We start from the raw sequence: 26261 nt of genomic DNA, 5'->3' as shown, positions 1-26261 counted from the left end.
TAAATTAACTTTGATAGTATTATATTTTTTTATTATTTTGGCAAAGCCTAGCCATGAGCACTGAGTATTCCTCTATTTAAATTGTTCTTTATTTCTTTGAAGATTGCTTTATAATTAAATCTATAAAAGTCTTTTGTGTGCTTAGGTAGGTTGATCCCCAGATAGTTTATGCATTTTGGAATGGGATCTCCCTTTTCTATTATTGCTTCTTGGGTTTTTTTTAGTATTACATAGAAATGTTATTGATTTGGGGAAGGAGATATTTTGAGCCTACAGTTTTACTGATGCTATTGTTTCAATCAGTATCTTTATTTCCTAATTCCCTAGAATTTTCAAGTATACCATGATATCAACAAATAAAGATAATCTCCTCCTTCCTTTTTTACCATATATTTATGCCTTTAATTTCTTATTGCTGTTGCTAGCATTTCCAAGGCTATAGAAAATAACAGTGGAAAAAGTGAACATTCACTACCCACTTGCTTCACTCCTATGTTTACTGGCAACGAATCTAGTGTATCCCTAATGCAGATGAGGCTTGATTTTGGTCTTAGATAGATGATAAATAGTCCTTTAATACTTTCATAAATTCTCAATCATACCTAACAGCTGTAAACATGAGAGAGTTCACAAAGAAAAAAACCAGGGAATAACCACATAAAAAGTTATCATTTAAACTGGAATTTATAACAAAATATTATTTATTTAAATTATCTAAAACTTATTTCTAGCATCAATCTTCCAGTCTAAACTCTGTGACAAATTAGTTGTTTGACTTTGAACAAGTCACTTATCTCTCAAATCTTTCAGTTTTCTCATAGATAGAATGGGGTGTTCAGGGAAGACTAGCACCTCTGGTATGAGGACTTGCCTAGCCCTTTTCAGGGTTGCTTACCTACCTCCAAAGACTTCCTGTTACTCAGCTTTTTACCTGTGACTCCTAGAAGCTGTCAAATGCATAGTAGCCACACTCCCTTAAAGGCAGATAGGCTAAATCAGGTTGCGGATAATCAAACAGGCTTAAAACCTGTTAACAATTTAGGGGGACTATCTACCCCCAAAATGTGAAGACCTCCCTGAGTAGAATGGGCTCCATGAAGATAGCTGAAGCAGGCACTGTAGGGCACTTAGAGATTGCTGAGACATTGAAGACACCAAGGCCCCTGGATCCTGGGCCATCATTGGTCAACTTGTCTTTTTTATTGCCACTGGACTTCTGATAACTTGGGAAGAGAAGCTGAGGCAGCCAACTTTGTGCAACTCTGCCTAACTAAAATCCAGTTTACATACAACTCAAGACATCAGCATGTGAATGTCATCAGTCCTCTTCAAAAATGAACAACAATAGGGAGAACGAGGGAATTGGACTAGAGAAGGGATCTTTAACCTGAGATTCAAAAAATTTTTTAAATTAACTGTATTTCAATATAATTTATTTCCTCTGTAATCTTATGTATAATAGTAATAATTGCATTTATATAGCACTTTAAGGTTTACAAAGTGATTCACAAATTTTATCATATTTGATCCTCATAACTCTAGAATGTAGATATTATTATTATCCTTACTTTGCAGATAAGGAAGCTGAGATGGACTGAGATTAAGTGACTTGGTCAGAGTCACACAGCTAGTATATGCTCATCTGAGGCAAGATTTGAACTTGGATTTTCTAGAGTGCATGTCTAAACACACCATCCATTATAACACCTAGCTGTCTTAATTTTATATGTTTACAACATGATTCTGAGAAAGGTTTCTGTAGACTTCACTAGCCTTGCAAAGAGGTCCAGGTCACAAACAAACGGTTAACAACCCCTGCTAGACGGTCTGTAAGGTCTCTTCAGACTCTTAATGTTCTGTGATTCAAGTATTCATTGACAGCACATGAAAGTAATCAAAAACCAGCCCCTATTGTAAGCCATTGCTTAATTAATTGATTGATTAATCAGTTAATTACCAGAGTATCAGATTAACTATTTGGGAATTGAAATTGGACATATTTGTTGGGAACCCAAAGGTGAGACAATTCTTTTGTTTAAATAGTTAGGGTAAAGTCCCTTTCAATTAGTTCATATTTTCCATGAGTTAAAATCCATATGTATTCTTCATCTAAAAGTAAAAAAGTAAAGACTTTTTATGGTTTCAGTAATCCCATAATGGATGAAGCTACAAACTTCAAAATTGGCAGAATTATAACCTGCCTGAAGGAAAGACAATTAAGCCAAACTTGAAGAAAAAAGGTATTCTCAAAGTTGCAAAAGTTTAAAGGTAGCATGTTTTTAAACACGCAAACCAAAAATATTTCTACTTAATTAAAAAAAAGTTGTCCAATTAAGAACATCAGACATAAGAGACCCTCAAGGACTTCCTATTAAAAACATTTAAAATTCCAGATAGATAATAGCTCATCCCAAGGAAGTTAAGAATTATACTTGTTCTAGATCTTAGTGTCAGTAGCCTCCAGGATTCATTCTGAAGTACTCTGATAAAAAAGATCCTGTTCCCTTCCACCAGTGCCTTAGGAGCCAAGAGGACCACACAAAGATAATTCCTTTAAAAATTCACCTCATCTCTATAGTCTTTCTCTGTATATGTCAGGAGGCCTTAGGATCATCCAAAAAAGTAGTTTCCACCCAAAAGAGGTCAACCTTGGTAAGGACTCTCATCCAGAATCCTGCTAGCAAAGGCGAGGTCCACTGGATTCAACTCTGCTAATCTTCAAACGCTTCTAATGATTTGTCAATAAATGATGTAAACATTTGTATTTCACATACTACCACAATACTTCCAATACTACTTTTTTTAAAATTGAATTTATCTTTGAGAAAGTGTGACCTACATTGTTAAACTTAATATACACTTAAAAAAAACTATACATAATAGAGGTTTTTAGGTCTCTCATACAGTCCTCTTGTTATTCTTGGGATATTGAAATGTTTATGTTTATTGATTTTTTTAATTTATAATTTAAAAAGTTGTCTTTTGGGGGGTTTTTTAATAGGGCTGTCTAGTGCATGTAACTTGGGATAAAGATACTTAGGTTCAGGTCCTAGTTCAGACACTAACTAGCTGTGTGCCCTTGAGAAAATCATTTCACTTCTTCATCTCGGCTTAGTGGCTTCCCAGGCTTCTTTCAAGTCTCAACCTTAAGTCCACCTTCTTTAAGAAGTCTTTCTCAGTCCTCCTTAATCTTAGTGCCTTCCCTCTAACTCTAAGACCATTTCCAATTTCTCAAGCATAACTTTGTTTTTTTAATAATTTCTTGAATATTTTCTCTCCCATTAGACTGTGGACTCCTTTCTTTGTATCTTCAGAGTTTAGTACAGTACCTGGCACTTAGTAGGCATTTAATAGATATTGGTTGACTCTCTAGTTGCCTGATTAACAGACTGAGATTCAGGGTGTTTTTGAAGAAGGGGCTGTGAAAACCCCGAACTTCTCTATAGATCTAAGGTAATATAACAGTGTTTTGTAAGTTCAAGGTACGTTCTTAGTCACTGAGAACTAAGTCATGGAAGAGAACTACCATTTTCTCTACAAAATTTTCTTTGGAGCCATTTCAGAGCCTGACTATTTGACTGGATGAACCTTTGTTCTGCCCCAGTAGATTCATTCTGCTGTTCCTACGCTGACTCTTTAGCTCCTCTATGGAGTGAGAAAACAGCAATAAATGGTTGCTGAAAACCCAAAGAACCAAATGAATTCAACAAATATTTTTTTTAAGTTTCTACTAAGTGTGGTTTATTGTAATAGGTGTCGGGGATACAAAGAAGAAAATGTACATCTCAGTGCTAGAGATGCTTAGTTTGAAGGTGTTATAATTGTGATATACACAAAATAAGCAGAGCCATAACTAAGAATATTTTCATCCGGTATAAAAGCAATGAGGAGAGGGAATGGAGAAGATAAGAACCCCAAAGTCACACAGCTAGTCAGTGATATAGGTGTAAATTAAACTCAAGCTCTCTGAGACTCCAAATTCAATGCTATTATTAGATGGTGTAGTAGGATTTTGAGCTCCTTAAGGGTAGAGATTGTATTTTGGCTTTCTTTGTATTCCCAAGGTTTAGCACAGGACGTGACACATATGGCATGTTTATTGACTAAATGACTGACTGGACCACAATACTTTATTTTAGGGATGGGGAAATTAAGGTCCTAAAACTGATTTGCCCAAGGTCAGTGCAGAGCTATAGTATCTCTCTTCAAGTAATTATTACATTGCAAAAGTTTTGGAGTTCTCTTTCCTTTATCAAAGGGCAAAATTAAAGAGCAATGGCTAGAGAAATTTAGACTTGCAATAAAGGAGATTTTCCTAACCACCAGAGTTATGCCAAAGTAGAATGGGTTCACTTAGGAGGTATGGTAGTGGTTCTCTGCCACTAAAGATCCTCAAGCAAAGATGAATGGCCACTTATCAAGAAAACTGAAGATGGCATAACTGCTCAGAGGTACACTGGAATCCCTGGCCTATGAGGTCCCTTCCAACTCTGAGATTCTGTGGGTAGCTCAAAACCACAATTAATTAATAGACAAGGACTTATTAAGTACTGCCTACGTGATGATGCAGCTTGGTGTAATGGATCGATAGGTCATTGGTCTTAGAGTCAGGAAGAAATAGGTTCAAATACTGCCTCAGACACTTATTAGCTATGTGTAACCTTGGGCAAGACAAATAACTTCTCTGTGCCTTGGTTTACTCTTCTGTAGGACCAGGGATTTGGATTCAATGGCCTCTAAGAATAGTGCTATTGAAGACAGAAAGACAGAATCAAAGAAAAGAAAAAGTCAATCCTCTCAAGAAGCTTATATTCTATCAAAATGGTAAAAATAAAAGGAGCACTTTAATGGAAAAAGATGTGAGAGAATTTTAAAAAAGGATCAGAGAAATGAGTCTAGCCTTAAGCCCAAACTAAAGAGTCAAGGTTGGGAGTACAAAGGATTGGCACTAATGACTGGCAGACCAGAGGTGGAGTCACCCTAGGAGAGAAATAAATGCAATGAGGGTTAAGAGAGAAGATAATCAGAAATGATGCCACAAAGAAAGAAACCTGGTTGGGGTAGAAGTAACCCCAAAGATAGAGATCCAGTTGGAAGACTGCCATAACAGAAAGCATGCAAATGGTATTTATTATTAGCTACCAATGGGGATGGCTCCTCTCAACAAAAAAGAAATATTACCACCCCCATTTTATCTTCTCTCCCCCACCAACATGTTGACACTGTGATAATTCCATGTTCATTACAATTCGTCAAATAAACATAAAGCAAAACAGAATGTGATTGGGGAAAGGAATGATCTAAACCAGGGTTTCCTAGCTTAGAACCATTAGTAGAACTTGGAATCAAAAGATGTGGGCTCAAATTCCAACTCTAATCCTTATAGCATATGATCGTGTTGGTGAACCTATGACACTCAATGCTGGAGGGGGCTGCTCCCCTCTCCCTCTCTACCATGCCTGAGGACATTTCTCACATGACCTGTTCTCTTCCCAGCAGCCCAATAGGAGAGCTTTCTCCCTACTCTATCTGGAGTAAAGCAAGGGGCTCACATGCAGCATGAAGATTGTAGTTTGGGTACTTGGTCTCTAAAAGGTTTGCCATCACTGGCCTATGTCAAATCACTGATCTTGCTTGATATTTATTTTCTGATATGAAAGCGAGAGGAGTAGATTAGATGAGAATTCTAAGTTTTCTTTTTGTTTCTAAATCTATGGTCCTAAGATACCTGAGTTCTTCCTACTATGGAATCTATGATCCCCCCCCCCAAAAAAAATCTTGATAACTATATTTCAGTAAAATTGGTTTCTTTTAACCTTATGTATTTTATTTAAAAACATTTATTCATCAGAGCACAAGAGAGACCTATAACACAAAAAAAGGTTAAGTATTCCTGATCTAGGGCAGCTAGGTGGCACAGTAGAGGAAGACTGATCCAGCCTCGGACACTTCCTAGCTGTGTGACCCTAAGCAAGTCATGCTGCGGTCTCAATTTCCTCATCTACAAAATGAGCTGGAGAAGGAAATAATATCTTTGCCAAGAAAACCCCAAATGAGGTCACGGAATCAGGCACAACTGAAACAACTCAATAATATCATTCCTAATCTAGATTAAGTACTCTAGGAAAATTGGAAGATGAAGAGATCACCTTTGGATGGGGAGATGAGGAAAGACTTAATGAAGGAGGTAGCATCTTGGCAGTCTACAGGCAGAGATATGGAATGTATATTCCATGTGTGGAGCACTCTCTCCATAAATGCACAGAGATAGAAAATAGAAGGAAGAACTCAAAAATCACAGAATCACTGATTTTCTTAAAAAGAAAACAGAATATTCATCTAATCTGATACAAGTGAAATGAAGTGACAGTTAAGATTCAAACCTATATCTTTTGATTCTAAAATCTACTAAAGCCTTTTTCATTACACTAGTAGTATAGTTTGGCTAGAATAGAGAGTAAATGAAGGCATCTAAATAAAAATAAAAGTATAAATAAGCCTGGAGAGTAAATTGTGAGTTAAATTACAAAGGATCATACATTCCAAGCTAAATAATTTCATTTTATCCGAAAAGCAAAACTATTATGTGGAAAACTACTATGGGGTTTTGAGCAAGAGAGAGATAGTAAAACCCGTGCATTAAAAAATTCATTTTGGCAGTTTGTGAAGGATGGGCTGGAATAGGGCAGAGGCAGGAAGCTATTTCAATAGTCAAGGTCAAAAGGTAATGAGGGACTAAACTAGGGTGGCAACCATCCATAGAAGTAAAAAGGAGGGAATGGATGGGAGAGATATTGTGGGAAATAGAACAGACAGGTCTTGGCAACTGATTAGACATGGGGAATCTTAGAGGTCATCTAGTCTAACTTCCCTCTCAGTGTAGGAGGATTTCCCTCAACATCCCCCAAAAGGTCATTCAACCTCTGCTTGAACAATTCTAGTGACAGGAAACTCATTACCTCCAGAGGACGGGGAGTGAGTCCCCTCAACAGGAAACTCTGAATCCAAGTAGCCAGAATCTACAAAGATAAACATAAAGAATCTCTTCCCTGGAGGTCTAAACAGAAGAGAGACAGGAAAAAGAGAAAGAAAGAGGGAGCAGGAGGTTTGGATCATTAGTTAGGTGTCTATATCTACCACTGACATGTCACAGGGCATGTAGGTGGTGCAATGGATAAAGTGTTGGCCTTGGAGACAGGAGGACATGAGTTCAAATTTGGCCTCAGACACTTACTAACTGTGTGACCCTAGGCAAACCATTTTAAACCTATTTGCTCAGTTTCCTCATCTGTAAAATGAGTTGGAAAAGGAAATGGTAAGTCACTCCAGTACCTTTGCCAAGAAAAGCCCAAATGGGGTTTCAAAAAGTAGGATACAATCAACTAAACAACAACAATAAAGTAGAGCAAACCAGATTAAAATGTAATTGGGAAATATTTAACAAGATAAATAAGAATATAATAGAACTTATATAATGTTAATATGTGGTTTTCTAAGTCAACACACCATGTTATGAATGTTTCAGGCTCCCTGTTTCTATTTTAATTTGACACCACTGATACTCCAGATACAAATAGTTAGGTGGCACAATGAATGAGAAGTCAGAGGATATGAGTTCAAATTTGATCATAAACTGCTTTTCAATTTTCCAAACAATCTTTACTGAATAGTGAATTCTTACCCCAAATGCCTGGATCTTTATTTTTGTCAAACACAAGATTACTATAATCTTTTACTACTGTTTATTGTATGTCTGTTCTACTCCACTGATCTACTTTTCTATTTCTTAGCCAGTGCCAGATAGTTTTGATAATTACTTCTTTATAATACAGTTTAAAATCTTTGCAGATGAATAAGCTGAGACTGAAAATAGTTAAGTGACTGGCTTAGGGTCACAAATCTAGGATTTATGAAGCAGGATTTGAATGCATGACTTCTGGAAGTCAAGAAGCATAGCATTGTGTTATTCTGGGAGTTTTCTGGAAGTCAAGATCTGAGTTCAAACCAAATCCAGTCTCAGATACTTCCCAGATGTTCAACCCTGACCCAGTCACTTAATTGCACTTTGTCACAGTTTACTGAGTGGAGATGATAAGTAGCACCTACCTCCTAAGGTTACTGTGAAGATCAAATGAGATGACATATATATGTAAAGCACTTTGCAAACTTTAAAGTGCTCTAAAAATGCTAGTTATTATTATTATTATTATCTAGGCAGAAACCTGTCTTATCTGTACTAAATTTCCCCTCACATCTAACATAGCACTTTGCACCCAGAAAGTGCTAATAAACATGTTAAATTTGGTTCAAACTCTTCAGGAGACATGCTGCCCTTTGATGACCTCATTTCTACCTTCGGGTCTTCCTTTGATGGTCACTTTGATTCCTGCCCCCTGCCGAAGGCACTAAGACCTGCATCTGGCTAAAGATGCCCCTACCTGAGAAAATCTCCATTGTCTGGTTGGTGGGAGAGAAGAGCAGCCTTCACCTAGTCAGTTCACCAGTTCCAGTGAAATGATTCCCTAAAGGATGCCTGACCGATACAGTTTGCTCATCCTTTCTCTTACTCTCTGTCCCATTCTCCTCCAGGACTGCACTGAACACTTACAGTCCCTCTTCTCCAGGCATTCTGTGTTCTATTCACAATGATGTGCTCTCTGTTCCCATAATAACATTACTATGCTTGGTTCTCAATGGTCCCTATAGCTAGAATGTCCTCTGGGACACTAAGAAGTTAAGGGACTTGTTCAAGGTTTGAAATGCCACTGTGGTCTATTTAAGTCAATGTTAGCAAAGGATACGATGTTTGGAAATCACTCCTATAGCATATGGAATCCCCCAAATTTCCAGAAAACAAGATATTCTGAGAGTTTGGACCAAATTTAACAAATGTTTATTAGCATTTCCTGTGTGCAAAAGTAACGTGTTAGATGTAAGGGAAGATTCAAAGTTTGGATAAGAGAGGCCTCTGACAATAAATAACAATGTTTATATAAGTGCTTTAAAGTTTGCAAAGTACTTAATGTACATATGTTATCTCTCTTGATCCTCATAATTCCTATTAATTTAAGGGGAAAGAAACTCTCCATGCTGAGTGGAAATCATTAAATCTGATTCATCTTCAAGAGTATACAAACTATAAAACAGTGTATTGTTCAAAACGAATCTGTCAATGTCCATCTTTTCTCTCTGTTTCTGGAAGTTAGAACAATTCATGTGAGGGGGAGGAAACTCCTCTTGGAGGTTATAGATGTCAGAGAAGCAAGACTTCAAATAAGAAATAGATCTAATTGTGATCCTATCCATTAAACTCATCCCCCTTAACACTTAAAATAAGTGACAGATAGCAAGGTACTGTCATTAACTATTCCTTTGCTTTAGTGAAATAGTTTTATGATCCTCTTTGGATACTACATGGAAACCACTGTCAATCATTCATTATTTAAATGAATTTTTAGCAATTAAAATGATCAAAGCTACTTTTGTCATCGATCGCTTCTTAAGAAAAATAAATTCAGTATATTCTAATCATGAAGGGGCACAAATACATCAAATAAAATTGGCATTTTCATTTGAGGAAGACTTTTAGATGACTCATGTGTACAAGTAGTTGTTTAAATAAAGTTTAAGGTTTAAGAGTTGATATTTGAAAGTACAAGTGAAATTTCACAACAGATAGCTATCAGAATTTTGATTTGTTGTTATTCAGTCATTTCAGTCATGTCCAACTCTTCATGACCCCATCTGGGGTTTTCCTGACAAAGATACTGAAGTGTTTTGCCATTTCCTTCTCTAGCTCATTTTACAAATGAGGAACTGAGACAAACAAGGTTAAGTGACTGCCCTAGAATCACACAGCTAATAAGATTTGAACTCAGAAAGATGAGAATTCATGCTTCAGACCTCATAGTCTATCTACTATCCACTAGCTGTTCCCAGATTGTTTTTGGAAACATGCTAAATGGTCATTTATTTCAAAAATGCTAAATTCACAGCTAGCAAGCTCAGTGGATAGTGTGCTGGACCTGGAGTCAGGAAAATGTGAGTTCAAATCTGACCTCAGACACTCAATAGCTATGTGACCCTAATCAAGTCACTTGATCTCTGTCTTAATCTGCCTTAATCTTCTAGAGAAGAAAGTAGCAAATCACTCCAGTATCTTTGCCAAGAAAACTCCAAATGAGGTTAAGAAGAATCAGACATGACTGAAAGACTGAATAACAACAAGACCACAGAACTATAAAATATTACAGCCAGAAGGAAATTAAATGATCATCTACAGCTCTTGTGAAATCCCTCATGACTGCTTATATCCATCAAAACAGAGAATATGTATGGCATTGTGTTGTAAAAGCATAACCTAGGGATTGAATGATGGGTCTGCTACTTATAATTCTTGTGACCTCAGGTAAACCACTGAACCTCTCTGAAACTGATGAGAGTGCTTTGAAAACCTTAAGATCATAAATTTCAACTCTGAAGGAATTGAGAAATCATCTAGTGGAGGCCTTTCATTTTATAGTTTAGAAAATGGAAACCTACAGAAGTCAAATGGTTGCCCAACATCATATCAGTAGTCAATGGCTCAGCTAGGACTTAAACTGAATTTTTCTCTTGACTCCAAATCCCATGTTCTTTCTACTACATTATTCTGCCTCCATGAATGTAAGCCATTATAGAAGTGCTGTCCATACCAAAGAAAGTATATTTTGGGATATTCTCTTTTAAATTTCTATTAAAATCGAAAAACCATCCTGCTGCTTTCTATACCTTCATTTTCATTTCAAAAGAAGTGAAACCAAAGTGCAAATAAACTAACAGCTACATTAGGATGGAGTTCAGCATTTTTCTAGTGCTCATTTTATGCTCTTTCTGCTTTTCTCTGCCTCAGTTTCCTCATCTATAAATAGTAACACCAATCATCACAAGGGAATGAGTGCATTATTCCCTGAGTTTAAGTTACTCTTCTGTTGGGTGCCCAGGGAAGCACATTAAATTGTTTAGGCCACTAGGGTACCACTTATTTGCTGAGAGGTCCCTTGTCTGCAAAATCTCTTTCCAGCAACCTGGAGCTCCTTATAAATAAAAGGCATTATCGTAATGCATTTTTGAATCAGATGGCATCTTTCTTTGATACACATTCAACTATGTTCACACCATGTGAAAAATGCTCTCCAGGAGTAAGTTAGGCACTTTCACATTCCTGGAGTCCCCACTGACTAAATTACTGCTCTACAAGGCAAAGTAGGATCATACTGACCTGAAACAGTTCATTCACTTCCCCCCCCCACCCCGCCAAAAAAAGGCATTTTACAGCAATGAATCACCCATGCAACAGCTAGACTGACCAGACCAAAAGCTTTTTAAAAAACTCTAACTAGAAGTAATAAATGTCTAAACATTTCTGCAAAAAGGATATAGACATATTATAGTCTTTGTGGCTGCTTTAAAAAGTAGTTTTTTGGGACACAAAAACCTCAAAAAAGAAATAATTGCTATTTAATTAAAAAATAAAATTTGTCAGGGATAGATAGAGTGCTGACTCTAGAATCAGTAAGATTCAGTTCAAATTCAGCCTCAGATACTAGCTGAGTGACCCTCAGCAAGTCATTTAACTCTGTTTGTCTCCGTTTCCTTATCTAAAAAATGAGCTGGAGAAGGAAGTGGCAAACCACTCCAGTATCTTTGCCAAGAAAACTCTATATGGAGTCACAAATCAGATTATGAGGGAAACAACTGAAAACCAAAAGCTTGTCAGGTTAGGAACAAATGCAGCCTCCTCCTAGGTTTCTTACATTATCAGGTAGGCTATTTGCTAATTAAGTCATGTTATATCAAGGCTTTCTTTCTTGTGGCTGCATTTTAGGGCCCCAGATCTGGCTCACAGTATAAACTAAACTGCAAAGGCAGTTCAGTAGGGAATCAGGAAAATCTGGATTCAAGTCTAGCCTCTGTGACACTCAAGACAAGTCACTTAAATCTCAGTGTTTCAGGCCTCTCAGACTCTAACTTCAGAGAAAGTGCTAATTTGTATCAGTAGCAAGCCTCTCCTCATCTCAGAGTTCCCTATCCCAAGGAAATAATAGATCTGATCCCTATTACCTCTAACTGAAACCAAGTTAACAATAAGCCATTTTGTAACAGAATTTGGTCACATTCATTTTAGAAATCTAACAATGAAAGCCAAGATAAACTCCTTTCCCACTTCCAACTTTTCAAAGTTTAAGTATATCTAAGTTTACAGTCTAAGGGACAGGAAACCATCATTTTGAAGTGTGCTTTAAGAAGTGTGAATGGCAGAAACTAAGGCAGAAATAGGAAGGCAAGGTGGGTAGGAAATGTGAACAAAATGAGAATGAGGACTCCAATTGTGTGGAGACAGAGAGAGAGGGAGAGGAAAGAGAGAGAGAAAGAGAGATGAATAAATGAATGAATAATTCCTATTTCTAGAGTTTAAGATTTATAAAGTGCCTTTCTCACAATGATACTCTGAGGTAGGCAGTGAAAGCATTATTATTCCTATTTTCAGATGAGGAAACAGAGGCTCCAAGAAGATTTAAAAAACGTTAAGTGACTTTACCAAGTAAAACTGCTCCACAGTTTCAATGACTGAACTAGTTGTGATGATAAAAGACCTCTCAGATTAAAGGATACAAGAAGGAAATAAAAGACAAAGGTCTCAGTTTTAATCTTGTAAGATTTGATAGAGACACTCCTGAGCCAGTGAGTAACAAGAGCAGAAAATTACTTGTGGCAAAGTGTTATATAGCACATTCCTCAGCCTTTAACTATCTGGGGAGTGTTTTTTATGTTGTTTCCTTCATTTTCAGAAGTTGACAATGTTAACCTGTATTTTTTTTAAAAGCAATCGGCTTCAAAAAGATAATTTTTAAAGAAAATTAATAGCTTAGGTGTGACCCTGGGCAAATCACTTAACCTGCCTCAGTTCCTTCATCTATAAAATAGGAACAATAGTAATAGCACCTATGTGACAGGGTTTTTGCAAGATATGAGATATTTGTAAATTTGTTCTAATGGCCATGATGGCAATTGAAGCAGGAGCTGTGGGGAGCCTCGAGCTTGGTTAGACGTCGAAGATGACAAGGTCACCCACTGCACTCTGGGCAACTGCCAATCATGCTGACTTTTGTCTTGCCACTGGACTTTGATGACTGTGGGAAAGAGAACAAGGTTTTGTGTAACTCTGCCTTACTTAAATCCCCATAATGTCTTTGTCCTCTTCAAAATGAAGAATAAACAACAACACTTACTTTATGTAAGCCTTTCATTCATTATTTGTATGTGTTGTTTTCTTCAAGAGGATGGGAGGTTTTTGAAAGTAAGGGGCAATTTTTTTGTCTTTGCCCAGTACTCAGCATGGTGGATTGTATATAATTAGTACTTAATAAATGCTTGTTTCATTATCAAAAGAAAAGAATAGCATATAATATAGTACTCTATATTCACAAAGTACCATATATGCCTTTGGTTCTTACAGCAACACAGTATTTTACAATATTATCATCTATTAGATTATAAGCTTCTTGAGGGCAGGGACTATTTTGCCTTTTTTGTGAGTATTTAATATAATGCCTGGTACATATCGTTCAGTGATTCTAGTTGTGTTTGACTCTTCATGACCCAATTTAGGATTTTCTTGGTAAAGATACTAGAGTGGTTTAAATTTTCTTTCTCCAGGTCATTTTACAGATGAGAAATTGAGGCATACAGGGTTAAGTGGCTGCTTAGGGCCTCATGGCTAGTAAGTATCTGAAGTTGGATCTGAACTCAGGAAGATAAATCCAGACCTGGCACTCTATCTACTGCATCACCCATCTGCCCACATAGGTGCCCTAGCTGGCACATAATAGGTGCTTAATAAATGGCTATTTATTGATTGATCAATACTCATTTTAAACCTGATGAAATCAAGGCTCATAAAGGTTCAGTAATTTGCCCAAGATCCCTTAACTATTAAGTAGAAGTCAAGTCTCAAATCCAAGTTTTAATGACTTAAGACCTTATGCTTCTTCTGTGCTCTGTAGGTGTCACTGTATCTAGTTGGTAAGGAATTTCCAATTCCAAGTATTTCCAAGATCAGAGTCTCCAGTTCTTCTAATAGAAGGAGCTTAAGAGGGAATTTTAACTTAATACTCATGTTAGGGAGCCATGAGAGAATTTATGAAGGGTCAAAGCCATGTCTTGCCAGAAGATGAGGACACATCAAATGTGCTTATTAGTAACTTTTTATATCATATCATCATGATTATTTTTGAGATATTTATATGTATCAGCATATGTAAAATGCCAAGATTTTTCATAGAAATGTCTTTCAGCCAAAATTCTAATGCACGCAGTCACAAACACTAACTCTGAATTATTTCATTTCCCTGGGGAAAAAAGTGCTTGCTCTCCCATTTCTCCTTTTCACAACTAAGAATAGACCTTCATACAAAACAAGACTTAGAAGACAAAGAAGTATAAAGCTCTACCATATATGTCATTTGGTGGCAACATGTTCAAGGTAAACCATGGGATCCTTTCTACTTTCACAATCTTTGTATACCTTTAAAAGTGCTGAAATCTCATTTTAAAACTGAGAGACTTCTGTAAAGTTATTTGATGCTATGCATATATAGACAGTTTTTACAACCTCACATGCCAACTGGAAGCCCAAGAACATGAATTGCCATGATGCTATCTAAGATCCTTTGTAGTTATGGCTGGCTCTAAGATAGCACAATGGATAGAGTTGGGCTTGGAGTCAAAAAGATCTGAGTTCAAATCCAGCCTCAGACACTTAACTAGCTGTGCAACCCTGGGCAAGTCCTTAACCCTGTTGGCCTCAGTTTCTTCATCTTTCAAATGAGCTGAAGAAGGAAATGGCAAACCACTACAGTATCTTTGCCAAGAAAACCCCAAATGGGGTCACAAAGAATCAGATGTGACTGAACAACAATTTTTTATATTTTGGCCAAGCATATAATTCATTTGGGTTCTAAACAAAAAAGAATTTTTGCCAAAGCACTCACAAAAGAGGTGAATTCAAACACCTTGAAAGAAGACTGAAAATAATCACTACTACCATATCAGCCTGAACCATATTTGGTCCTCATATTCACCACCCACACCATCCCCTTCCTCCATGAAGCTCCAACCGAATAGCGTCAGAACTCTCAATGGGAACTGATTGCTTGAATCAAGCTCCATAAGCATCTGCCTTATTGTCTCCCTATAACTCACACTGATGTCAGCATGGACTCCATGGAGAGAGAACGGGGCGGGGGGGAGTTGAGGGGGGGAAGGGAGCCTCCAAAGTACAGACAAATGCAACCTTGTTGAATTCCAATATGAGAAAATCCATCTCACCACTGGCAATGAAGTGGACATTGATTTATTTTGTACTAACTTGTAAAACCAAGAATGCTCATGAAACTAAAATTCCCTTGCTCATGTGCAAAGTTTCCACCAGTGCTAAAGTGAGCAGCACGTAACCTATATACGTAGCAAGGCAAACAGCTAAGGGTAGCCAGCCCATAATTTCTGCTTTTTGTCACAGAAGAAACAGTAAGTCAGTTGAAAATCATAATCACAAAAGGAAAGTCACTGATGATGCTTTAAACACACACACTATAAGGCAATGAAATACTGCAAAGCATGCATCAACCAAGGCTTGCTATGGTTATTGATTGAGTGGAGTACATCTGTATCAATAAAAAAAATGCAGCTTTGAATGTCAGGACAGTTTTACCCTTGAAGATGATCATAAAGCTAGAATTTTACATTTATGGTTGCAGAAAATGTTCATATATATCTTTTTTTTGTTTAATCCTTACCTTCTGTCTTAGAATCAATACTGTGTATTAGCACTCTAAGTATTACCACTGTAAGAGCTAAACAATGGAGGTTAAATGACTTGCCCAGGGTCACAAAACTGGAAGTGTCTGAGGCCAGATTTGAACCCAGGTTTTCCCATCTTCATGTCAGGCACTCTATCCACCGTGCTGCCTAGCTGCCCCCCCCCCACACACACACATATAATCTTTACATTTGATCTTCAAAATAGCCCTATGATCTAGACCAAACACATAGTATTATGCCCATTTCACAGATGAGGAAGCTCAGGGAGGTAAGTGATTTCTGCTAAGGTTCACACAGCTCATTAAGCCCAACACTGGGATTGAGTGCCAGGCTTTTTGATTCCAAGTTCAGCATTCCTTTTACTCACTATATCACACTGACATCAACAGAATGCTAAGCCAATCTTCCCCTTAGAGACAGGGAGGACATCAATCAACATCAGCAGTCAAGGATCAGAGATCAAAGTTGCTTATTAGGTAAATTACTTTAGCAGGGCAGGATTCTAGTAATATTTAATAATATTTATTATTATATATTGTTACATATATAATAATTATAAATAATAGGCTTTGCATTATGAATTCATTTGATCCTCACAACAACCTTATAGGGTAGGAGCTAATATTATTCTTATTTTACAGATGAGGAAACTGAGGCTGAGGGAGCTTAAGTGATTTACTGAAGGCTACACAGATAATAAATGTCTGAGGCAGGATTCAAACTTATGTCTTCTCAGCTCCAGGGCACCACCTACTTTCTTCAAACTGGACTAGAGAGAGACCAATATTTACATATGTATTTTATTTTGAAAGGACAGGAACCAATCATAATTCTTCTTTGTGTCACCTACAACACCAAGCATATGGCCTTGAACATAATACATGTATGTTAAAAATGTGTTGAATGAATGAATACCAATGTCCAATAGCAGAAAAACCTACCTCCACCTGCCCCAAGCCCATGTCCCTCTAGAACAACTTACACCCTACTATGATCCAGAAAGGCTTATCTTTCACAAAAAGAAACTTCAGTTTTGGAGAACAATAGGGAAGAATTGTTTCTGCCCCATTTTACTCACAATAGATTCTTTTTTAAAACCTTTACCTTCAGTCTCAGAATCAATATCAGTTCCAACGCAGAAGGGTGGTAAGGGCTAGGCATTGGGGAGTTAAGTGACTTGCCCAGGATCACATACTTAGGAACTGTCTGGGGCCAGATTTAAATCCAGGATCTCCTGTCTCCATGTCTTATATTTTAACTACTGAGCCATCCAGCTGCCTCTACTTTAGATTCTTAATGTTTTTCACTGGAATGAACTGATGTAGAGCAAACAGAACATAAACTATTTAATAATTATTATAACTATTTTTATATAGCACTTTAAGATTTGCAAGACACTTTATATTATATCATTTCATCCTCACAAAACCCTGGGAAATATGTTCTATTATTATCTCCATTTTGTAGTTGAGGAGACTGAAGCAGAGGTTAACTGATTTTGCCCAGGATCACCCAGCTATTAAGTTTCTTGGGGCAAGATTTGAACTTGTCTTCTTGGTTCCAGCTACAGAGCTCTATCCAATGCTATTTATAAAAAAAATTTCCTGAAAGACTTAAAAACCGATAGTGCAATGACCAACCACGATTCCAGAATACCAATGATGAAGCATGTTCCCTATCTCCTGACAAAGAGGTTGATTGATTCCGGATACAGAATGAAACATATTTTTTGGACATGACAAGTGGGGGAATTTGCTTTGCTTGATTATGCACATGTTTAAAAAAAGTTTTGTTTTCCTTTTTTTTCCTTTCAAAAGCTTAGGGGGCAGGGGAGAAAAAAATTTTGCTCATTTGCACAAAAATATTTATAGCTGCGCTCTTTGTGGTGGCAAAAAACTAGAAAGCAAGGGTATGTTCTTCAACTGGGGAATGGCTGAACAAATTGTGGTATATGTTGGTAATGGAATACTATTGTGCTCAAAGGAATAATAAACTGGAGGAATTCCATGTGAACTGGAAAGACCTCCAGGAACTGATGCAGAGTGAAAGGAGCAGAGCCAGAAGAACATTGTACACAGAGACTGATACACTGTGGTAAAACTGAATGTAATGGACGGCTGTACTAAAAAGTGTTTTTAATGTTCCTTCAACTGAAATTTTAAAAAATTTCTATTTGCTCTGAGAATGAACTATAAAATTTTCATGAAAGTTTTATCTTCCTAAATCCTGTTGTACTTCAGACATTAAAATCAGTCTGTATTCCCTTCACACACACGCAAAAGGAAGTAGAAAAGAAGATAAAGGGTAGATGGTATGGAATGTTAGATGTGCCAGAGACAATGTAGATGTAGATAGACAAAAATTAACTAAGTCTTTCTTGCATAATAATTGTCATTCAAGAGTTAGAAACAAAGATATATCAGGAAACAAAGATGAGAGATCTCCTACATAAAAATGCAACTGTAAAAAAAACCAGACTCACTTGTATTGGGGGTTTATCTTGCAATAAAGAGCAAAAAAGTGCTCTAACCCAAAGGTATTTGAAGTTGCTTGATTCTGAAGCCACATTTTTATCACCATTAACCAAAAGAGCCACAAGTAAAATATAAGAAGCTGATACCGAAATTAGAGGTCTTGAAAACACACCAGGTTGTAAATCAAAGACACCCAATCTGTTAATGAGTTTTTTTTTAAAAACCTAGAAAACATATTGGTTTCTTACATTATTATAACACCAAAATTGTTTTTAAAAGTTATTAATTTGGTCATAAAAGAGCATGTAAATTAGAGTTTGCTAAAAAGGGAAAGTATCTTCAATATTAGTAAGATATTGCCTAAATATTAAATGCATACAACAACGTAGTCTTCTTAACTAAACACAAGAAGTCAGAAGACCTGGCATCTTGTTTCGGTTCTTGTACTATTAGATGACTTTGGGCAAGACTGAATTCCTCTACACTTATTTCCTCAGTCATACAGTAAAGTTCTAGACAACCTCTAGAACAAGGATTCATAATCTTTTTGTTATGCCATGGATCTATCTGTCAGTCCTCAGAAGCCAATGAACCCTTTCTCAGAAAGATATTTTTTAAAGCATGAAATATAATCATAGGATTACAAAGGAAACCAACTATATTAAAAACACAATTGCCAATTTTTTTTTAAAGTCATGGACCCTAGATTAAAAACCATAGTTTTAAAGTTACTTGTACTTCTGGGATAGACAAGATGCCATAGCTGAAGTGAATTAATTGACTTAAATCAAAAGAACTAGATTTGAATATTCTTTTTGATAATTACTAGTTGTGTGAATTGAATAAATCAGGTCACATATATGGCCCTCTCAATCTCCGTTTTCTAAAAATGGGCATATAATTCTTAGACTACTTATTTCATTATATTACTGAGAGGAAAGTACTTGTTAAAGTTTAAAGTAATGGAGAAACATGAGCTAGTATTATTGTACAAAGGTAAATATCACTATTATGGAATTTGCTGTTATAATTTTCCTTTTTCTCCAATATCGATGCCACTATTGTGTAAATGTCGGCTATACTTGAATCTCTACATATAGGCTAAAAAAATGACATTCCAAAAGCACATACATTTATAGATATGTAGAGCCCTCTAAGCAGAGGCATATATGGAGACAAAACTGGTTTGTTTCCTTTTCAAAATGAATGTTTTGCATGATGTTTCTGAGTCATAAGTCTCTAGGGTGCTTCCAAAGTTCATTCATGTACAAAACATCTGCAATTAAGCAGCAAACGCGGATTGGAAGCTTGGGTTTTGTAGTTTATTTCTCAATAATGTGCATTAATTTCATTTTTAAAAGAACTATATCTCTCCTAGCACCTGACCAACAACCGTATTTAATAATTGTTTATTATATTGAATACCTAACAAATGTTAAATTATGAAACATAAAAAATATATAATTTTTATGCTTTCTCCTTATTTTTCAAAGAAGATGAATGATCTGAGCAGAATAGCAAATTAAGAATCTTTGTATTTAGCCAGAAATCTACTGAGTTATGGTGGGGAGTAGAAAAGGAGTAGGTACATAGTTCATGGAGCTATCTACTCTTTCTGTGGCGCCTTCTTAATCCATAAAACAAAAAAATTAATATGGATTAATTATTAAAAATGACTTTTAACTATGAAGCAAAATCAGATCGTAAGTGTACTTAAAAAGTGTCATTATGCCTCTTACCTCTGGAGTAAAATATGCACTCCTCTTTTCTGGCATTTAAAGTCCTTTATGATATGACCGTACTCCATCTCACAGACTGATTTCAAATGATAACCCCTTGCTATCAGCCCCCTAGCAAAATCTATAATCCAGTCATACTAAATATCTGGCTACTAATGTATACCACATCCCAGCATGGAATTGGGGAAAGAGGACTGACTCTGGGCTGGACTCTTGTATCTGGTATTTACTATCTTAGTCACCTAACCTCCATGAGTCTCAGTTTCCACATCTGTAAAATCAGACATAGTGCATTGGCTTCTGATATCCTTTTTAGCTTTCAAGCTATAATCCTATGGTGTGACTTCATACTTGTATGCTTTTTTTTACAGACTATTTGCATAGTCATTCTCCATACCTAGACTTCTTGTTTTTCACTTCCACTTTAGTGAAGCAGCACAGTGCAGAGAATGCTGGACTTAGAGTCCAGAAGACGTGATTTCAATTCCAACCTTGACATTTATTAGCTAGCTTACCCTAGGCAAGTCATTTAACTTTTGTCTGCCTCAGTTTCTCTGGCCTAATAATAGTACCTGCCTCTCAAGGTTGTTGTGAAGATAAAATGCAGTAATATTTGTAAAGCACTTTGCAAACCTTAAAATGCTATACAAATGTTTTTGTTGTTGTTCAGTCATTTTTCAAACCTATTTAACTCTTTATGACCCTATTTGGGGTTTTCCTGACAAAGATACTAGAGTGGCTTGCCGTTTCCTTCTCCAGAACATTTTACAAATGAAGAAACTGAGACAAACAGGGTTAAGTGTCTTGTCCAGAGTCACGCATCTAGTATGTGTCTGAGGCCAGATTTGAACTCAGGAAAATGTGTCTTCCAGATTTTAGGACCAGTTCTCTAACCACTGTATCATTTCACTGGCCCCTTATAAATGCTAGCTATTGTTATTCATTATCATTATTCTCTTTCTTCAAAAGCCTTTCCCTATTCCTGATAAGTAACATTTGACCCTACTTGCCCAACAAAATTACTTTGAATGTGCTTTTTTAATGGGTATGTTTTTATGTATTTAACTGTATGTGTTCTTCCCTGCTCAGTTCTATTGTTTTTGCCTTCAAATCTCTCCAGTGCCAAGAACAGTGACTGACACATAGTAGATAATCAATTCTTGTTGAACTGAGTTGAATTATTAGAATTAATATGGCTTAATTTTCACTAAAAAAAACTCACAAAATCCTTTTGATGTTATGGAGGCATTATTTAAAAAAAGGAGAGAATTCAAAATAGCAAGAAAGAAAAAATCCAAATCTGCCATAGCAAATTTCTCATCCAAAGAATGTTGGGCTGATTAAAAATACAGCAGTTTCAGTTGCGTAGTTAGTGATCCTATTGACGTCCATTTGCAGTCACCCTGCCATTTTTCATGTACGTTAACAGAGAGGTATGCTTTTTGGAAGGAAGTTCAGTCAGTATCTCTGACTGGTAAAATAACTTAGCATCCCTTTTCTAACAGTAGCTTCCAGCTGCCCTAGAGCACCCATTAATGAGATCACATGGAAACATATTGCAAAGGACCAGGAAACATATTTTGATGTAGGACCCAAACAGTGGAAAAATGTTAACTTTGTAATCCTCTGAGGATGGCTTTGTACATTTTATATGTTTTTGTATGTGTATATTAAAGCATAGGAATACTGTGTGCATTAATATCTATCAAGGGGCTTTCTGTCATCAAAAGATAAAGATAGCATAATAATTTGACCAACATGATACTGATTGAAATTTCTAAAGGTAATAAAAACCAGCAATCACTCCCATGTCTCTTCAATAATAGGCTGTACGACAAATATAGAGGAAAACTTCAGTAAAGGTTGGGGTATGTGTGTGTGTGTGTGTGTGTGTGTGTATGTAAACTCAAGAGAACATCTATATTTTATACTACTACTGATACTACCATTGTAAAACAATATTTATTCATTCCTTTGATTTCATAAAAATACTTCATTATGTGAATGTCTTCGTTAAATTATTTTAATCTTACATGTATTTGCTAAGTTTGTTTTTTAGCAGCTTAGTGACGTAGAGAATATATTTCTTTGGACTGCAATGCCTATGAAAATGCTTATTATGCAAATGACAATATACCTATCATTAATTCAAATTAAAACATTTACTATCTTAATCCATTATATTCCTGTAATTCATGTGGCTTGCCTCTTTAAGAGGATTCATTTTGAAATAGTTATTATTACTTCTTTTCAAATATTATAGTATACTAATCATTGAATTTATAAAATGGTTGCCCAGTAGGGGAACAAAATATTTCTATGGTTATGAACCAAATCAGCCTCTGAATGACAATACCAATTCTGGTGGAAATTTTGAAGCCTGTCCTTCTATACCCACGTAGTTGTCAAAATTGAAATTTTCAGTTTTAGAAGCTATCTCAAAGGACTCAAGAAAACAATCTATCGTACTTGTTTTTTCTCTAAACTTTCATCAACTAACAGTACCTTCCAAGTGTTCTTCTGGAAACAAGTTAAAACAACAAAGAAAAACCATTCTACCTCTTGCATTGTTTCTTTAAAACAAACATAGATTCTTAAATGAGTTCACTGGTAAGATGACACTGAACTCTCTACTTACAGTCTTAATCCTAGAATACCATTTAGCCCTTTAATTATATAAAAGCCAGGAATACAAAGCATGTTTTTTTAAGTAAAGAATAAAATTGTAAAAGCTGTTTTAAGATTGGCAAACTATCCTAGTACAATTAAAAAAGAAAAAAGTATTTCCCCAATACAGATATTCCTATGCTGCTAATTGGCTGTTCAGTTTTTTAATTTTCTTATCCTTCTCTCCCAAGTCTCTCTTCTTCCTCTCCCTCCCCCTATACTGAATGTTGGGGACAGGAGTTAATGTTGACATGGAGTATGCCACAAAGACACAGGAAAAGAAAAAAAAAATATGTTAAAAGACTAATGATGCTCCATCAGGTGCCATGCAGTTGTTTTTGTACACAAAATTAAAAGAATTGGATTGCAAAGCAGTTTGCAAGAGGTCATTAGTGGGCCACCTGTTGGGGAAGCAGTTGTTTGGTTAAAAATGAAAATGCTGGACTAATTAAGTGAACCGAATGGTGTGGCAGCAGTAGACTGCACTGTTGAAAACACCAAGTTCAGAATTCATTTGTGTTTCCTGTCACCAGACTGCCAGAGACCAAGTTCTGTCTCAAGGGAAGAAAATGCTGTGTTGTTCTTGAAACACCAATATGGCTGGTTGTCAAGAGCTGCCTTTTTTCTGCTCCATGGGAATTTCTCAACTTGGGTCACATCTGAACCCAGATGTAATGACAGTAGTAAGATACAGAAATTATGACAGGAAGAAGTGGAATAAATAGGTAAGACAGAAAAATGAGGAGTTGAGGCATATTTTTCCTATTGTTCTTTTTAATGAATTTCCACAAAATCATAATAAATCTTACCTCATGTATGAAGTGGGAGACAGAGGCTTTGGTTTGGCCCATTGATAAGGATGTTGTGGTACTGAAAGGTACTGATCACAGAAGTTTCCTTTTCGGATATGTTGGAAGCTGGAAAACTCTTCAGGTGATAAATCAGAAGTGGGTGATATGGTCCCATGATCTTCACCAGCTGGCTCTATCTTGAGTGTCATGGAAGGAGTATGCTCTAGAGCTGTTTTCCTGGATTTTATAGGAATTCCATCATTCATATCTATTGTGCTATCTGTGGTGAGAGCATTAATGGCAGCCACAATGGCAGAACTGGTATATTGGTTAGTGTTTCCTAGCCATGTCTCATCTGTCACACTAACTCGAGGAGAATTCTGGGGCGATGGGGTGGGTGAATGATGTGGCGAGTAAGATGTCTGCCTCCCATTTAGGTTGTATTTTCTCTTGTTGCAGGGAGAAGATGGTCTAGAGTTACGAGTACTGAGCCAGTTTTCCTCCGTAATGCTTGTTCTTGGGGATGTGGATGGTGAATGCCTTGGAGAATTCAGCAAGTTGCAGGCCACCATACCCCGTGGATATCCTTCTTCTGGGTCAGTGGTCTTGGGAGAGACACAAGGAGACTGCCATGGTGATGTCTGAGGAGATGTATATGGGTAAGAATAATTGGATTCATATGATGATGCTTCAGAATTACAGCTTCGGGAAGATAAGCTACTAGCTGGACTCAGGCAAGATGGATCTCTGTAAGCTTCGATGTTTGGTAGATTCAAGGTGGCAGTAGATGGAGATCGTTTAGAGTTTGGTATCGTTTCTTCAACATCAGCATCATGAAAAAACTGGTTGTTGTTATGATGAAGTCCCAAATAAGAAGTTATCTCAATCCGAGGACTTTCTAGTGCTGGGGCTCCATTAGGTCTGATATTTGAAGAAAGATAATATCCTGAGGTCCCACTGTCAATACTACCTCCATATCCAGAGGGATGATTTGTTGATGGTACAACTGAAATGACTGGATTGGATGTCTGAAGATCATGGCATGGGGTTGACAATGAGGGATGGGCCACGTTGAGAGGCAAACCAGCATTGATATTTGAAGATGTGTAATTATAGTGTTCTGGAAGAAAAAAAAAATGAAAAAAAAATGGCATGAAGTGTTGTTCATCTGGCAAATGGGAATCCATTAGTTTAATGAATTCTATGAAGTTGTGAAGCTATTGTAACCAAACACACACACACACACACACACACACACACGTGCACATGCAGATAAGGAAAGGCATGCATAGATTAGGTTTCAGACCAAGGGGGTTAAGCATTTAGACTTTCAGTATTTTGGGAAACTGTGCAACATAGCTTCAGGTCATAGTTAAGTATTCCTGTCTCCAAATTCAGCACTATATTCACTATGCCATACACAGCCTTTTTAATTATGGCCCTATGAATAGAACTTACAATCCCATCTTGCATCACTAAAGGGAAGAATGATCTCTCCCCATAGTTCCCTTTGGAAAGACTACAATGTAACATTAAACCAAAAAAAAAAAAACACTCAAAACTCAAAGTATTTTATTTTAAAACATTCTGAGAAGGTGTCCAGAGGCTTCACCAGATTGCCAAAGGGTTCCATGATACACCTGATTGCCAAAGGGGACCTACTTAAAAACCCTTGCTACAATATTGACTCTAATCCATTCATTTTATAAAGAAATTGAAGCCCACAGAATCAAGATGTGATGGAAAATTCATTGGATTTAAATCAGAAAATCTGAATCCCACTATCTTAATATTTTACTACCTGCATGAGATTGGACAAGTGACACTTGTCCCCTCCAACTCAAATCTTATGATGAGTAACCTGTCCAACATCACAGTTCGTGAGACTCAGGTTTTCATCCTCTGTATGAATTTTCTTCCCTTTACAACATATTAAAATATATCTCAAATCTCTATTCTCAATACATTAATTGAATGATCTAAACAAAGCATATAAAATATGGCATATAGGATCCTCAAATTGTGTATCTTTTTTCAACCAATTGCAAAAATAAAAATAAAAATTACAAGAAAAATGAAATCTTTTTTAAGAAACTAAATGATGTCTCTTATAGTCTCAAAAATGTTTAAATTAAGAAGATAGTGTTCCAAATGACAATGAATTCATGCATAGAAATGTACCATGAAAATTGAATGTAATGGACTTCTCTACTAGCAACAATGCAATGATCCAGGACAACTCTGAGGGAATTATGAGAAAGAACACTATTCACATTCAGAGGAAGAACTGTGGGAGTAGAAACACAGAAGAAAAACAACTGCCTGATCACGTGGGTGGGTGGGGACATAATTAGAGATACTAACTTAAAATTAACACCCTAATGCAAATATCAATAATATGGAAATTGGTCTTGATCAATGACACGTAAAACCCAGTGGAATTGTGTGTGGGCTATGGGAGAGAGTGGGAGGAGGGGAGGGATAGAACATGAATCCTATAACCATGGGGAAATGTTATAAATTAATAAATTAAACAAAAATTTTAAAAAAGAAATGTATCATAACATTATATGTTGCTTCTACATGAATACTAGGCTAATCCAAATACTGTAAGAATGTTGCAAGGTACTAATAACATTCTAGGGTCTGTAGTTTAAACAATACTATCACTACCCAATTAATAGGGTCACATAGTATATACCTAAGACAGAATTTGAAACCAGGTCTTT

The 26261-nt window shown here is 36.4% G+C and overlaps 1 protein-coding gene across 1 annotated transcript in view; it reads right to left on the bottom strand.

Moving 5' to 3' along the window:
* NFATC1 (nuclear factor of activated T cells 1) overlaps positions 1-26261 on the bottom strand; it is a 149891-nt gene that overhangs the window by 102430 nt on the left and 21200 nt on the right. The window contains exon 2 of the mRNA XM_044667241.1: positions 23551-24652. Coding sequence (XP_044523176.1) covers positions 23551-24652 — 1102 coding nt within the window. The remainder of the gene's footprint in view (positions 1-23550; positions 24653-26261) is intronic.

This window comes from Gracilinanus agilis, chromosome 1 (assembly GCF_016433145.1).
Source record: "Gracilinanus agilis isolate LMUSP501 chromosome 1, AgileGrace, whole genome shotgun sequence".
NCBI lineage: Eukaryota > Metazoa > Chordata > Mammalia > Didelphimorphia > Didelphidae > Gracilinanus > Gracilinanus agilis.
This window is presented reverse-complemented; position numbering and strand designations above follow the sequence as displayed.